This window comes from Scyliorhinus torazame, chromosome 4, assembly GCF_047496885.1.
Source record: "Scyliorhinus torazame isolate Kashiwa2021f chromosome 4, sScyTor2.1, whole genome shotgun sequence".
NCBI lineage: Eukaryota > Metazoa > Chordata > Chondrichthyes > Carcharhiniformes > Scyliorhinidae > Scyliorhinus > Scyliorhinus torazame.
The window spans coordinates 346116680-346132872 of NC_092710.1; the positions used below are offsets into that span (position 1 = coordinate 346116680).

The window sequence follows — 16193 nt, forward strand, 5'->3', positions numbered from 1 at the left end:
TGCTGCCCACGTTCCCAAGGCAGCGGAAGGTGTAGACAGCCAATGGATGGGAGGCGGGTTCATGTGATAGTCTGGGCTGTGTTCACGACTCTCTGTAGTTTCTTACGGCCTTGGGCCGAGCAGTTGCCATACCACGCTGTGATGCAGCCTGATAGGATGCTTTCTATGGTGCACCTGTAAAAATTGGTAAGTCAATGTGGACATGCCAAACTTCCTTAGTTTCCTGAGGCAGAGTAGGCGTTATTGTGCTTTCTTTGATGCAAATGTAATATTACAAAGATACCAATGTAGACTTCAAATCGTCAAATTATAGCTTGAGCAAAATGGGGTGCAAATGGAGTGAATTGTAAAAAGAATGAACACCGCTTGAACGGAAATGTTGTGAGACTGTGAATCAGAGAGTGAAGAACATGAAACAGTTAACCTCCAAACTGAAGGGCATGAAACAATTAACCTTGATCCTGAGAGGGTAAACTAACTGACAAATGCTGAGTTTAAATACTGGGCAATGACACAAGTTAACTGTAATTATGAATTGCGAGCAGTTCCTGTTTGAGAATGAACAGAGCATTTACACCTGAATAAGCTTTGAGATAGGTGCCCGTCACTGTGGGTGAGAAATTGTATTTTCCTTTTGTTGTGTGAAGAGCAGGAGAATTCTCTGTGTCCTTGTAGTTCATGGCTCTGGACACTGAATGGACCAGGATAAAGGAATGCGAAGAACTGGGAAAAGTAGCAGAACCTTAATGGAATCTACATCTGAAGCCAAGATGTGTGATAGTGTGACAGAAACACTATCAAAACTGACATTGACAACATTGAAGGGTGGTTGAAGTCAAAAGAAAAAGTACGGTCCCAGGTCATCTCGAGGTCCAGGCCTACAACCAATACCAGTGCTGATCAGTCACAAAATAATGGTAAGTTTCAGTCAAAGCATAAAGGAATTTATACTGTGATTATAACTTTCATTCAAATTGTAAAGGAGTTTATACTGTGATTGTAACTTTCAGACAAATTGTAAAGGGATTTATACTGTGATTACAACTTTAATTCAAATTGTAAAGGAGTTTATACTGTGATTGTAACTTTCATTCAAATTGTAAAGGGATTTATACTGTGATTATAACTTTCAGTCAAATTGTAAAGGAGTTTATACTGTGATTGTAACTTTCATTCAAATTGTAAAGGGATTTATACTGTGATTATAACTTTCAGTCAAATTGTAAAGGGATTTATACTGTGATCATAACTTTCATTCAAATTGTAAAGGAGTTTATACTGTGATTGTAACTTTCAGTCAAATTGTAAAGGTGTTTATACTGTGATTGTAACTTTCATTCAAATTGTAAAGGGATTTATACTGTGATTATAACTTTCAGTCAAATTGTGAAGGAGTTTATACTGTGATTGTAACTTTCAGTCAAATTGTAAAGGAGTTTATACTGTGATTGTAACTTTCAGTCAAATTGTAAAGGAGTTTATACTGTGATTATAACTTTCATTCAAATTGTAAAGGAGTTTATACTGTGATTGTAACTTTCAGTCAAATTGTAAAGGAGTTTATACTGTGATTGTAACTTTCATTCAAATTGTAAAGGGATTTATACTGTGATTGTAACTTTCAGTCAAATTGTAAAGGCGTTTATACTGTGATTATAACTTTCAGTCAAATTGTAAAGGAGTTTATACTGTGATTGTAACTTTCAGTCAAATTGTAAAGGGATTTATACTGTGATCATAACTTTCATTCAAATTGTAAAGGAGTTTATACTGTGATTGTAACTTTCAGTCAAATTGTAAAGGTGTTTATACTGTGATTGTAACTTTCATTCAAATTGTAAAGGGATTTATACTGTGATTATAACTTTCAGTCAAATTGTGAAGGAGTTTATACTGTGATTGTAACTTTCAGTCAAATTGTAACGGTGTTTATACTGTGGATTGTAACTTTCATTCAAATTGTAAAGGGATTTATACTGTGATTGTAACTTTCAGTCAAATTGTAAAGGTGTTTATACTGTGATTATAACTTTCATTCAAATTGTAAAGGGATTTATACTGTGATTGTAACTTTCAGTCAAATTGTAAAGGAGTTTATACTGTGATTGTAACTTTCAGTCAAATTGTAAAGGTGTTTATACTGTGATTATAACTTTCAGTCAAATTGCAGAGGTGTTTATACAGTGATTGTAACTTTCAGTCAAATTGTAAAGGAGTTTATCCTGTGATTATAACTTTCAGTCAAATTGTAAAGGGATTTATACTATGATTTTAACTTTCAGTCAAATTGCAGAGGAGTTTATACTGTGATTTTAACTTTCAGTCAAATTGTAAAGGAGTTTATACTGTGATTGTAAATTTCAGTCAAATTGTAAAGGAGTTTATACTGTGATTATAACTTTCAGTCAAATTGTAAAGGGATTTATTCTGTGATTATAACTTTCAGTCAAATTGCACAGCAGTTTATGCTATGATTGTAACTTTCAGTCAAATTGCTCAGGAGTTTATACTGTGATTGTAACTTTCAGTCAAATTGTAAAGGAGTTAATACTGTGATTATAACTTTCAGTCAAATTGTAAAGGGATTTATACTGTGATTATCATTTTCAGTCAAATTGCACAGGAGTTCATACTGTGATTGTAACTTTCAGTCAAATTATAGAGGAATTAATACTGTGATTGTAACTTTCAGTCAATTGTAGAGGCGTTAATGCTGTGATGTAACTTTCAGTCAATTGTAGAGGCGTTAATGCTGTGATGTAACTTTCAGTCAATTGTAGAGGCGTTAATGCTGTGATGTAACTTTCAGTCAAATCATAAAGGAGTTTATACTGTGATGTAACAAATCGCTGGCTTGTAATGCAGAATAAGGCAGCAGCGCGGGTTCAATTCAACCCCCCACCCTCCCCCTCCCCCCGAATAGGTGCCGGAATGTGCCGACTATGGTCTTTTCACAGTAACTTAATTGAAGCCAACTTGTGACAATTAGCAATTATTATTATTATTACATTCCATCAAATTGTAAAGGGGTTTATACTGTGAAGTAACACTCAGTAAAATCATAATGGAGTTAATACTGTGATTGTAACTTCCAGTCAAATCATAAAGGAGATTATACTGTGATGTAACATTTAGTCAAATCATAAAGGAGTTAATACTGTGATTGTAATTTACAGTCAAGTCATAAAGGAGATTATACTGTGATGTAACATTCAGTCAAATCATAAAGGAGTTAATACTGTGATTGTAATTTACAGTCAAGTCATAAAGGAGATTATACTGTGATGTAACATTCAGTCAAATCATAAAGGAGTTAATACTGTGATTGTAATTTACAGTCAAGTCATAAAGGAGATTATACTGTGATGTATCATTCAGTCAAATCATAAAGGAGTTAATACTGTGATTGTAATTTACAGTCAAATTGTAAAAGAGTTATTACTGTGATTATAACTTTCAGTCAATTGTAAAGGAGTTTGTACTGTGATTGTAACTTTCAGTCAAATTGTAAAGGGCTTTATACTGTGATTGTAACTTTAATTCGAATTGTAGAGGAGTTTAGACTGTGATTGTAACTTTCAGTCAAATCTGAAAAAGGGGTTTATACTGTGATTGTAACTTTCAGTCAAATCTCAAAGGAGTTTATACTGTGATTGTAACTTTCAGTCAAATCTCAAAGGGGTTTTTCTGTATGTAGTACCCTCAATAACAACACAAGAGTGTGTAATGGTAAATGAAGGCTTTAATAAGCAGAGAACTAGCCAGCTACAGAGATGAGTGCTCACTGAGTGCCGTCTACAGGGGGGGTCATCTTATACATATTTCCCTGCTGGGCAGAGCTGGAGGCGGAGTCCCCCAGGGTTCCAAACCCGGTCTTAAAGGGGCATCACCTACATGGTGTTAAGGGTACAGTAACCATTCATCACATTCACCCCCTGTTTAAAAAAAACGCAGAGTCCGTCGGGGATGAAGTGGAATTACATGACTATTCTTTTTGGCGGCCTGATCGTCCTCGTCGACCTTCTCAGCTCGAGCGGTGGTGCGGCGGACATGGACGTCTTTGGTGAGGGTACATCCGGGAGCACGGTGGTCGGAGCCTTCGTCCGGGTCGGGGTAGGGGGTCGGGGGGCAGAGGGAATAGCTGGGGGAATAGCTGGGGGTAGCGGTGCCGGTGCCGGTGGGGAGTGTGGAGGGGGGTGCTGGGGGGGGGGGGCGGGGTCGGTGTCTACCGGCGGTGTGGGGGTCCGGGGGGGCATCAGTGGGGGAACCAGCAGGTGCCAGATCCCGTAGGGAAACCGCGAGGGGGGGGGCGTCAGTGGGGGAAGATGCGGGTGCCAGATCCCGGAGGGAAACCGTGTCTTGCCTTCCGTCGGGCTGCGCAACGTATGCGTATCGGGGGTTTGCATGTAGCAGTTGGACCCTCTCGACCAGGGGGAGCGTCTTATGGCTCCTCGCGTGCTTCCGGAGAAGAACAGGTCCTGGAGTCGTGAACCAAGGTGGAAGCGAGACCCCAGAGGTGGACTTCCTGGGGAAGACAAACAAGCGATTGTGAGGGGTCTCATTCGTGGCCGTGCAGAGGAGCGACCTAATGGAGTGGAGGGCATCGGGTAGGACCTTCTGCCAGTGGGTGGTTGGGAGACTTCTCAACCGTAGGGCCAGAAGGACAGCCTTCCAAACTGTTGCGTTCTCCCTCTCCACCTGCCCGTTTCCCCGCGGGTTATAACTGGTCGTTCTGCTCAAGGCGATGCCCTTGCTGAGCAGATACTGATGCAGCTCATCGCTCATGAACGATGTACCCCGATCGCTGTGGGTATAAGCGGGGAAACCAAACAGGGTGAAGATGCTGTGCAGTGCTTTATCACGGTGGCCGAGGTATTGTCGGGACAGGGAACGGCGAATGGGAAGCGGGAGAACTCGTCGATGATGGTTAGGAAGTAGATATTGCGGTTGGTGGACGGGAGGGGGCCTCTGAAGTCCACGCTTAGTCGCTCAAAGAGCCCCGAGGCCTTTACAAGGCGAGCCTTGTCCGGCCGGTAGAAGTGCGGTTTGCACTCCGCACAATCTGGCAAGCCCTGGTCATGGCCTCAACCTCCTTGGTGGAGTAAGGTAGGTTGTGGGACTTGATAAAGTGGGCGAGCCGGGTAACCCCCGGGTGACAGAGGTCATCGTGGATAGCCCCGCAGGCGATCCTCCTGCGCGTTGGCGCACGTGCCGTGGGACAGGGCATCTGGAGGTTCGTTGGGCTCCCCTGGACGATACTTAATATCGTACGCATAGGTGGAGATTTCGATCCTCCACCCTAAGGTTATATCATTTTAAATTTTGCCCCGTTGTGCGTTATCAAACATGAAGGCTACCGACCATTGGTCGGTAACGAGGGTGAACCTCCTACCGGCTAGGTAGTGCCTCCAGTGCTGCACAGCCTCCACAATGGCTTGTGCCTCCTTTTCGACTGCAGAGTGCCGAATCTCGAGGCGGTGAGGGTCCAGGAGAAGAATGCTACTGGCCTGCTACCTGGTTGAGGGTAACAGCTAGTAAGATGTCTGACGCATCGCTCTCTACCTGGAAAGGGATGGTTTCGTCCACCGTGTGCATAGCGGCCTTGATGATGTCGGCCTTGATGCGACTGAAGGCCGACCGGGCCTCAGCCGTCTGGGGAAATGTTGTGGTCTTTATGAGTGGGCGGGCTTTGTCCGCATATCTGGGGACCCACTGGGCGTAATAGGAGAAAAGCCCCAAGCACCGTTTGGGGGCCTTGAGGCTACGGGGGAGGGGAATTCCTTAAGGGGGCGCATGCGGTCGGGGTCTGGACCTAATACCCCATTTTCCACGACGTAGCCGAGGGTGGCTAGGTCAGGTTGAGGGCCCAGGCGGTCTGGAGGAACTTTTCAAGGTTTGCGTCATGGTCCTGCTGATCATGGCCGCAGATGGTGACATTGTCCAAGTACGGGTAAGTAGCCCGCAGGCCGTACTGGTCCATCATTTGGTCCATCGCCCTCTGGAAGATGGAGACCCCATTGTGACACCGAAGGGGACCCCCAGGGAGTGGAAAAGCCGGTCGGCTGCTTCGAAGGCAGTATAGAGGCGGTCTTCTGGTCGGATAGGGAGCTGGTGGTAGGCGGATTTTAGGTTGACAGCGGAGAATACGCGGTATTGAGCGATCCGATTGACCACCTCTGCTATGCGGGGAAGGGGATACGCATCGAGCTGCGTGAAGCGGTTTATGGTCTGACTGTAGTCCACGACCATCCGTTTCTTTTCCCCGGACCGTACTACCACCACTTGTGCTCTCCAGGGGCTGTTGCTAGCCTCGATGAACCCCTCTTTCAGCAAACGCTGGACCTCTGACTTGATAAAAGTCATATCTTGGGCACTGTACCGCCGGCTCTTGGTGGCGACAGGCTTACAGTCGGGGGTGAGGTTTGCGAATATTGAGGGGGGGTGCAACTTTCCGTGTTGCAAGGCTGAATACCGTGAGAAAATGAAAATGAAAATAGTGAATAGTGAGGGGGGGGCAAGGGTCCGCCGGACTTCAATGTCAGGCTTCGGTGGCTGCATTGGAAATCCAGACTGAACATCAGGGGGGCGCAGAGGTGAGGGAGAAGATAGAGTTTGAAACGAACGTATTCGGCGCCCTGGATTGGGAGATTCGCAATACAATACCCCTGGATTTGGACCGAGTGGGCGAGGGCTATGGTTTGGGAAGCGGGATAGGTGCGCAAGGAGCAGCACCTTACCATTTCTGGATGGTCAAAGCTTCTCTGTGCTCCCGGAGTCGAAGAGGCAGGGAGTGTCGCGCACGTTGATCTGGACCTGCATCATGGAGTTCCGCTTTGGTCACAATTGGTCGAGGGTGATCGCTCCCCGTTGCGGGTAGTATGAGTCTTCAGCCAAGTCGGATTCACAAAATGGCCGCCGCCGTCGGTCGCACGTGTCGGGTTTAGAAGATGGCCGCCGCCAAATGGCCGCCCCCATGACTCGCACGAGGCTGATGACACATCAGAAAGGAGCGTGTCCGGCCAGTGCGTAGCCGCGTTGCGGGGCCTGCGGGCCTGTGAGCTCGATTTTCGGGCCTGGTGAGCTTTTTGTTTCTGGTCCTTGGGCCTAGCCAGGCAGCCCCTCGCGAAATACCCCTTCTTTCCGCAGTCACGGCAGATGGCGGAGCGGGCTGGGCAGCATTGACGTGGATGCTGGCCCTGCCCACAGAAATAGCACGGTGTGCCGCCGGTCTGGGCGGGTCGCCGCGCGGCGCAGACCCGTAGCATGGCCGAGTCTGGGGAAGTCTGAGGGAGGCTCGTAGGGTCCGCTGGGTATGTGCCTAGGTTGTGGCGGGCCGCTTCCAGTGAGGTGGCGAGCGTTACCATCTCCTGAAGGTCTTTAGCTCCATTTTCGAGGATGCGCTGCCTGACATAGGTCGAACGGGTGCCGGACACAAAGGCGTCTCGGATGTGCAGGTTCATGTGGACTTCCCCGTCACATCCTGATGGTTGCAGTTCCTGGCGAGCGCGGTGAGCTTTTCCACGTATTCGTCCAGCGTTTCCCCTGAGCGCTGCCGGCAGGTGGAGAGCAGGTGCCATGCATGTACCTCATTTATGGGTTTGACGAAACGCTTTCGCAGGACCTCGATCGCCTCGTCGTAAGTGGTCGCCTTCTCGATCATGGCGGAGATTCTATGGCTCACCCGGGCGTGGAGTAGGCGCAGCTTGCGAGGCCCTTTGACGGGAGCTGCTGAGGATTCCAGGTAGGCCTCGAAGCAGCGGAGCCAGTGCTTAAAAATTTCTTTGGCCTCCGGTGTCCGTGCTTCCAGGTTGAGCTTTTCTGACTTGAGACCGGCGTCCATCCTAATGTTCACTGCTTATTAAATTGTAGTACGCTCAATAACCACACGAGAGTGTGGAATGGTAAATGAAGGCTTTAATAAGCAGAGAACTAGCCAGCTACAGAGATGAGTGCTCACTGAGTGCCGCCTACAGGGCGTCACCTTATATATGTCTCCCTGCTGGGCGGAGCCGGAGGCGGAGTCCCCCAGGGTTCCAAACCCGGTCTTAAAGGGGCATCACCTACATGGTGTTCAGGGTACAGTAACCATTCATCACACTGTGATTGTAACTTTCAGTCAAATCTCAAAGGAGTTTATACTGTGATTGTAACTTTCTGTCAAATTGGAAAGGGTTGGGGCGTTACGGTGGCACAGTAGTTAAAACTGCAACCTCACGGCGCCGAGGACCCAGGTTCGATTTCACCCCTGTTCACTGTCCGTGTCGAGTTTGCATGTTCTCCACGTGTCTTCGCTGCTCTCACCCTCACAACCCAAAGTGGTGCACAATATTCCCTTCATAATTTTATATGTTTCTATCAGATCCCCCTCATTGTTCTAAACTCCAATGTGTATAGTCCCAGTTTCTTCAGTCTCTCCTCATCAGCAAATCCTCTCAGGCTTGAATCAACCTAGTGAATCTCTTCTGTCAGAACACTTTTTTCTCAAGTAAGGAGTTGAAAACTTTGCACAGTACTCCAGATGTGGCCTCACCAACATCTTATGCAGTTGGAGCATAACCTGCTTTTAAACTCTTGAATGGTCAAGGGCTAGGCACAGTGTGGAAAAAGAGCACAGACAAGGTAACGGGACAGGAAATGTTAAGTTGGGTGAGTCAAATCTATGGGGGCAAGTGTGAGCGTGAAAAGGAAGGATTTTCAATGTAACATACACCATAAGTTGAATGTCCCTTTTCGAGGGTCGTTTATCTGAGTGTAAGATCGATTGGAGTCCCCCTAGTAGTAATCAGGATGTGGGGCAGAAAATAAATCAGGAGATAAAAAAGGCATATAAGAAAGGCAATATTATGTCATGTGAGAGTACCCTTTAAGAAATGGGTGTTTAAGAAATGTACCTTTAAGAAATGGAGCTGCTCATGTTACTGGAGTGATGTCAGAGTGTGGGTGGAGCTGCGCTCCATTTCTGCTTTTTAGTTTCAGTTTGAGAAAGAGCTTGGGTGTGTCTGTGTTTTTCAGTGAGCTGAATCTGACGTTAAAAAAGAGCTGCACTGCTGTGATCTCTGCCATCCAAAGACTATCTATGGATCATTTGGTGAATTCAGAAGAATTATAAATGTTTTCAGTCTTGAATGTAAACCCTGATGTGCTCCTGTTTGAAGATTTGTTAAGTCTTTTGGATGTTAAAAGAACAGTGTACAGATTACTTAGTGTTGTATTCTTTGGGGGGTATATTTGATTTACTGGTTGCTAAGATGTTCACTGTTTGTTTTTAAAAAGGTTAACTTGAGTTCATAGAATAAACATTATTTTGTTTTAAAAACCACTGGTCCATTTTCTGCTGTACCACACCTGTAGAGTGAGCCGTGTGCTCCCCATATCACAATCTATTAAACGTTGTGGGTCAGGTGAACTCCATGATACACTTTAGGATTCTCTAAACCCTGGCCCATAACAATTACAATAACCATGGGGGACTTCAATATGCAGGTGGACTGGGAAAATCTGGTTGGTAGTGGATACCAAGATAAGGAATTTGTGGAATGTCTAAGAGATGTATTTTTGGAGCAACTTGTGACAGAGCCTACTAGGGAACAGGCAATTCTGGATTTAGTGATGTGTAATGAGGCAGACTTGATTAAGAAGCTTAAGGTGAAGGAACCCTCAGGGAGCAGTGACCACAGTATGATAGAATTTACCCTGCAGTTTGAGAGGGAGAAGCTGGAATCAGATGTAACGGTAATATAATTAAATAAGAGTAACTACAAAGACATGAGGGAGGAGCCGGCCAGAGTTGATTGGAGAAGGAGCCTAGCAGTGGAACAGCAATGGCAGGGGTTTTTGGGGGTTATTCGGAAGGCAAAAAAGAAATTCATGCCAAGGAGGAGGAAACATGCTAAAGGGAGGACAAGGAATCCATGGTTGATGAGGGAAGTCAAGGACAGCATAAAAGCAAAAGAAAAAACATACAAAATGGCGAGGATTAGTGGGAAGGCAGAGGTTTGGGAAGCCTTTAAAAGCATGCAGAGGACTTCCGGTGGCGGCGATGTGCTGAGCGGGCACACATCAGGTGGCTCTCCTCCCAATTGGACCCAAGAAGTGAATGTTTTGAGATTTGTGGCCCAGAAAGCCACCCAAAACTCTCCTAAACACAGAAGGTGCGAACAACAACAAAGTGGAAAGGAAGATACCAGCAAACGGCAGTTCAAAGAGCCGGTGAGAAGGCAGAATGAGCGGATGGACCAGTGGACCCACGAGGCAAGGCATGGCATAGGTGAACCAGGAGAGGGGACGACCAGCGACTCGAAGGGTCGGACAGCAACGTTCCCCCCCACCACCTCGGGAAAGGATGGAAGAGTTTCCTAAAAAGGAATTGACCGCCATGAGGGAGGCGATTAAAATGGAGTTCCAGGTGGTGGTGATGTGGTGACGGAGGCGATGGTCTCCCTCCAGCGCACGATAGACGGCCTGGGGAGGAAGGACCTGGAAAAAGCAGCATCGGATCAGAGCGACAGGTGAAGTCTCACGGGATCAGAGGTGAGGTGGTAAGATGGATACAGGACTGGCTCGGTCACAGAAGGCAGAGGGTAGCAGTGGAAGGGTGTTTTTCTGAATGTAAAGTCGTGACTAGTGGTGTTCCACAGGGATTTGTCTCTGTTGTTTGTAGTATACATAAACGATTTGGAGCAAAATGTAGCTGGTCTGATTAGTAAGTTCATGGATGACACCAAGGTGGGTGGAGTGGCAGACAGTGTTGAGGATTGTCGAAGGATACAGCAGGGCACTGACATAGATAGGTTGGAGATTTGGGGCATAAAAATGGCAAATGGAGTTTAATCCGGACAAATGTGAGATAATGCATTTTGGGAGGTTGAACATAGAGGGGGCATATAATGATAATCTTCTATTGTCACAAGTAGGCTTACATTAACACTGGAATGAAGTTACTGTGAAAAAGCCCCTAGTCGCCACATTCTGAAATGAAATGAAAATCGCTTATTGTCACAAGTAGGCTTCAAGTGAAGTTACTGTGAAAAGCCCCTAGTCGCCACATTCTGGCGCCACATTCTGGCGCCTGTTCGGGTACACAGAGGTAGAATTCAGAATTCTCAGCCAGTACGGGAATTGAACTCGTGCTGCTGGCCTTGTCCTGCATTACGAACCAGCTGTCTAACCCACTGAGCTAAACCAGCCCTGAATATACTGTAAATGGCAATACGTGTAGGAATATAGAAAATCAGAGAGATTCGAGCTTGCATGTCCACAGATCTTTGAAGGTGGCAACGCAAGTGGACAAGGTAGTGAAGAACGCATACGGAATGCTTGCCTTCATTGGACGGGGGCATCGAGTATAAAAACTGTCAAGTCATGCGACAGTTGTATAGAACAGTGGTAAGGCCGCACTTGGAATATTGCGCACAATTCTGGTCGGCACACTACCAGAAGAATGTAGGGGCTGGTTTAGCACAGGGCTAAATCGCTGGCTTTGAAAGCAGACCAAGGCAGGCCAGCAGCACGGTTCATTTCCCGTGCCAGCCTCCCCGAACAGGCGCCGGAATGTGGCGACTAGGGGCTTTTCACAGTAACTTCATTTGAAGCCTACTTGTGACAATAAGCGATTTTCATTTCATTCAAGTGGAGGCTTTGGAGAGGGTGCGAGGCAGGTTTTTTACGCAAAGGGTGGTGAGTGCCTGGAACAAGTTGCTAAGGGAGGTTGTGGAAGCAGGTACATTAATGGCGTTCAAAAGGCATCTTAACAAACACAGGATAGGATGGGTATAGAGGAATACAGCACAAGGAAGTGTTGAGGCTTTTGACAAAGGTTGATATCATCACCGGTTCAGGCTTGGAGGGCCGAAGGGCCTGTTCCTGTGCTGTATTGTTCTTTGTTCTTTGATCGTGGCTCGAGAGGCTAAGGCGAAGAGGTTGGTGGCAGCCCAGGGGAACTTGAAAGGGAAGGTCGAGGACCAGGAAAACAGGTCCCGATGCCAAAATGTCCACATCATGGGCCTGCCAGAGGGCAGCTAGGGAAGGAACCCAACGGAATACATCGCCCAAATGCTGGACAAGCTAGATTTGGCCCCGGGGGGTGCCCCCATGGTGGCCTGGCCCGCGATCGGGGCCCACCAATCCGTGGGCGGGCCTGTGCTGTGGGGGCACTCTTTCCCTTCCGCCTTTGCCACGGTCTTCACCATGGCGGAGGCGGAAGAGACTCCCTCCACTGCGCATGCGCGGGAATGCCGTCAGCGGCCGCTGACGCTCCTGCACATGCGTCGCCCGGAGATGTCATTTCCGCGCCAGCTGGCGGGGCACCAAAGGCCTTTTCCGCCAGCTGGCGGGGCGGAAATTCGTCCGGCGCGGGCCTAGCCCCTTAAGGTTGGGGCTCGGCCCCCCAAGATGCGGAGCATTCCGCACCTTTGGGGCGGCGCGATGCCCGACTGATTTGCGCCGCTTTGGGCGCGAGTCGGCGGACATCGCGCCGTTTCTGGAGAATTCCGCCCCAGGATTGGGTAAATAAACATTCCTCGTGTTCGTAACAGTTCCAGAGACTCTCTCAACCACAGAGAGAAAAAAATTTGCCTCACCTCTGTCTTAAATTGGTGACCTCTTTGGTGGGATTCTCCGTTCCCCAACGCCGATTTTGTAATTGTAATCTTTTTTCCGATGAAATCGGGGATGGTGCCTGTTTTCAGATGCTCCCCCCTCCAAAGCAGCATCATCAAGGGGCTCGCCGTTGGGACGGCCTCAGGGCGTTACCTGAAGGCCCTCCCCCGATGCTCCGTCCCCGATGGGCCGTGTTCCCGACCGTGCGTTGACGTGTGCTCTCAGCGGTCGGGAACCAGGCATGGCGGCTGCAGACTGTGTCCACCACCGGCAACAGTCGGGCGGGAGCTGTGCTGCTGGCTGGGGGGGGGGGCTTCAGTTAGTGCTGGGGGGGGGCTGGTGGGGGGTTTGGCATGGGGTGGCGATGGGGTGCCCAGTGGGGCACTATCTGGTAGATCGTGTCCACGCACGGCTGGCGCCCGACATTGTATGGCGGGACTGTTGCAGGTCGTCACCGTGCGCATGCACGGCCACAGACCCAGCAATTCTCCAGGCGTTTCGATCAGGAAGGCTGTGCATTTTACGTGGCACAGCTGCTAGCCCCTCACTGGACGAAGGATCGGTTGCCCAGTTTTCCCACGTAAAACGCCACGGATCCTCCAGACATAGCCCCAAAATCAGAGACTCCAGCCCCTTATTTTTAAAAACAGTAACACCTAGATCTAGATTCTCCTACAAAAGGAAACATTGGGCGAAATTCTCCGGAAACGGCGCGATGTCCGCCAACTGGCACCCAAAACGGCGCAAATCAGTCGGGCATCGCGCTGCCCCAAAGGTGCGGAATCCTCCGCATCTTGGGGGGCCGAGCCCCAACCTTAAGGGGCTAGGCCCGCGCCGGCCGAATTTCCGCCCCGCCAGCTGGCGGAAAAGGCCTTTGGTGCCCCGCCAGCTGGCGCGGAAATGACATCTCCGGGCGGCGCATGCGCGGGAGCGTCAGCGGCCGCTGACGGCATTCCCGCGCATGCGCAGTGGAGGGAGTCTCTTCCGCCTCCGCCATGGTGGAGACCGTGGCGAAGGCGGAAGGGAAAGAGTGCCCCCACGGCACAGGCCCGCCCACGGATTGGTGTGCCCCGATCGCGGGCCAGGCCACCGTGGGGGCACCCCCGGGGCCAGATCGCCCCGCGCCCCCCCCCCCCAGGACCCCGGAGCCCGCCCGCGCCGCCTTGTCCCGCCAGTAAGGTAGGTGGTTTCATTTACGCCGGCAGGACAGGCATTTTAGCGGCGGGACTTCGGCCCATCCGGGCTGGAGAATCGCGGGGGGGGGCCCGCCAACCGGCGCGGCGCGATTCCCGCCCCCGCCGAATATCCGGTGGTGGAGAATTCGACAACCGGCGGGGGCGGGATTCACGCCTGCCCCCGGCGATTCTCCGACCGAATTTCTACGAATTCCCTGTCAAGACCTCTCAAATCCTATGTGTTTTACGATGAAGGATGACCAAAACCGTTGCTGTGGGAATAAACACATTTTTGTGTCATGAACACACAACCTTCACAAACATGTGCAACCTGACTTTTCACCCCCAGCTCAGGTGTCCCTATGGAGGACAGAGTACCGTATTGTACATAACGCGAGTCCTCAACCACAACCAATTATTGTTATGACAACATGTTTCATTCAAATTACCTTTTACTCTCTTAAACACCAACAGTTATGAGCCTAGCCTGTCCAGCCATTTCGCACAAGACAATTCCAGGTATTACTTTAGTCTGGAAGCCACACTCACTCTGTTCTGAGACTTGCATAGAAAACAGAAGCAGGAGGAGTCCATTCGGCCCCTTGAGCCTGCTCCGCCATTCATTATGATCATGGCTGATCCTCACGTTAAATACCCTGAGCCCACCTTTCCACCCCCTTGATCCCTTTAACCCCAAGAGCTATATGTAATTCCTTCTTGAAATTACACAACATTTTGGCCTCAGCTACTTTCTGTGTGTGGTAGTCTGTGTAGATGTATTACGGTACCTGGTAATGCTGGAACACCATTGGTAGATATTGTATGTTTCCTATTGGTCAAGCTGTATGGTAGCTCCGCCCTGCAAGGCAGGGTATAAGAGCCCGTGCCGCCCCAGCAGCCTTCTTTCTGTACGTGAGCTGCTGGGGGAAACATCTAGCTTATTAAAGCCTTCAATTGGACTACAACCTCGCTTTAGTGGTCATTGATCGTGCATCACTGTGGTAGTGAATTCCACAGAATTCCCCACTCTCGAGGTGAAGAAATTTCTCCTCACCTCAGTCCTAAAAGGTTTACTCCTTATCCTCAAGCTATGACCTCCAGTTCTGTACTTCCCCACCATCCGGTACATTATTCATGTCTTCCTTTGTGAAGACAAAAGCAAAGTACGAATTTATTTCCTCAGCCATTCCTTTGTTCCCTGTTATGAATTACCCCGTTTCTGACTGTAAGGGGTCTACATTAGCTTCTATCAATTTTTTCCCTTTACATAGAAACTTTTACAGTCAGTTTTTATGTTCCCCGCTAGTTTACGTTCATATTATATTTTCATCTTCTTTTTCTTTAAAAAAAAAAATTTAGAGTACCCAATTCATTTTTTCCAATTAAGCAGCAATTTAGGATGGTCAATCCACCTATCCTGCACATCTTTGGGTTGTGGGGGCAAAACCCACGCAAACACGAGGAGAATGTACAAACTCCCCACGGACAGTGACCCAGAGGCGGGATCGGGCCATGAGGCAGCAGTGCTAACCACTGCGATACCGTGCTGCCCTTATTTTCATCTTCTTTATCAATCCCTTGGTCTGTCTTTGCTGAATTTTAAACTGTTCCCAATCCTCAGGCCTATTGCTTTTTCTAGCTAATTTGCATGCCTCTTCTTTGAATCGAATACGATCTCTAATTTCCCTTGTAAGCCATGGTTTGACCACAGCTCCCTTTCTACTCTTGCTCTACTCTTAAAGTCCAGCACAAAGTCAATTTCAACCACATTTGAGTGATAGTAACAAACCATTACAGGAGTAAGCATTGAATTAAAATTTCCCCCTTAAACGTCGTATTTACCTGTCTGCAATGACTCTGGTACACTCGTGTTTAAACAAGGCAAGCAGAGTCTCCAGTTTGGAGCACTCCTCCGTCTTTACGGTTAACATTCCCTGCCAGATGCGAGAGAGGTCTCTCAGATTAAAGATGTAATGGAATTTAGCTGGAGTAGGTAGCATTTTCACCTAGAAAAGAACAAACAACTTTCATATTTTGCACAAAACATAAGAGGTGAACTAAGTTTTGGGCGATAGTTTAAAACAGATGTTAGTTAATAGAAAAGTGATTTACACTTCAATGGAGAACAAAATCAGGCTTAATGTAGAAGAGGTTGCTGATTCATTGGGCGCGATTTACCGAGTGTGGTAGTCACCACTAGCAGTATTATATGTATTACGGTAAGACACATATATTAGAGGTACATGTGTAAATCCCTGCCTGCTGGCTCCGCCCAGTAGGCGGCGTATAAATGTGTGTGCTCGCCGGTGCTGCTCCCATTCTGGTAGCAGCTACAGGAGGCACAACATCTTTGCTCAATAAAGCCTCGATTATTCCACTACTCTCGTCTTTGTGGTAATTGATAGTGCATCAATTTATTGA

The 16193-nt window shown here is 48.0% G+C and overlaps 1 protein-coding gene across 1 annotated transcript in view; it reads right to left on the minus strand.

Moving 5' to 3' along the window:
- The window catches only part of LOC140411508 (dynein axonemal heavy chain 8-like), a 2059122-nt gene that overhangs the window by 573560 nt on the left and 1469369 nt on the right, over positions 1-16193 (minus strand). The window contains exon 58 of the mRNA XM_072500594.1: positions 15615-15778. Coding sequence (XP_072356695.1) covers positions 15615-15778 — 164 coding nt within the window. The remainder of the gene's footprint in view (positions 1-15614; positions 15779-16193) is intronic.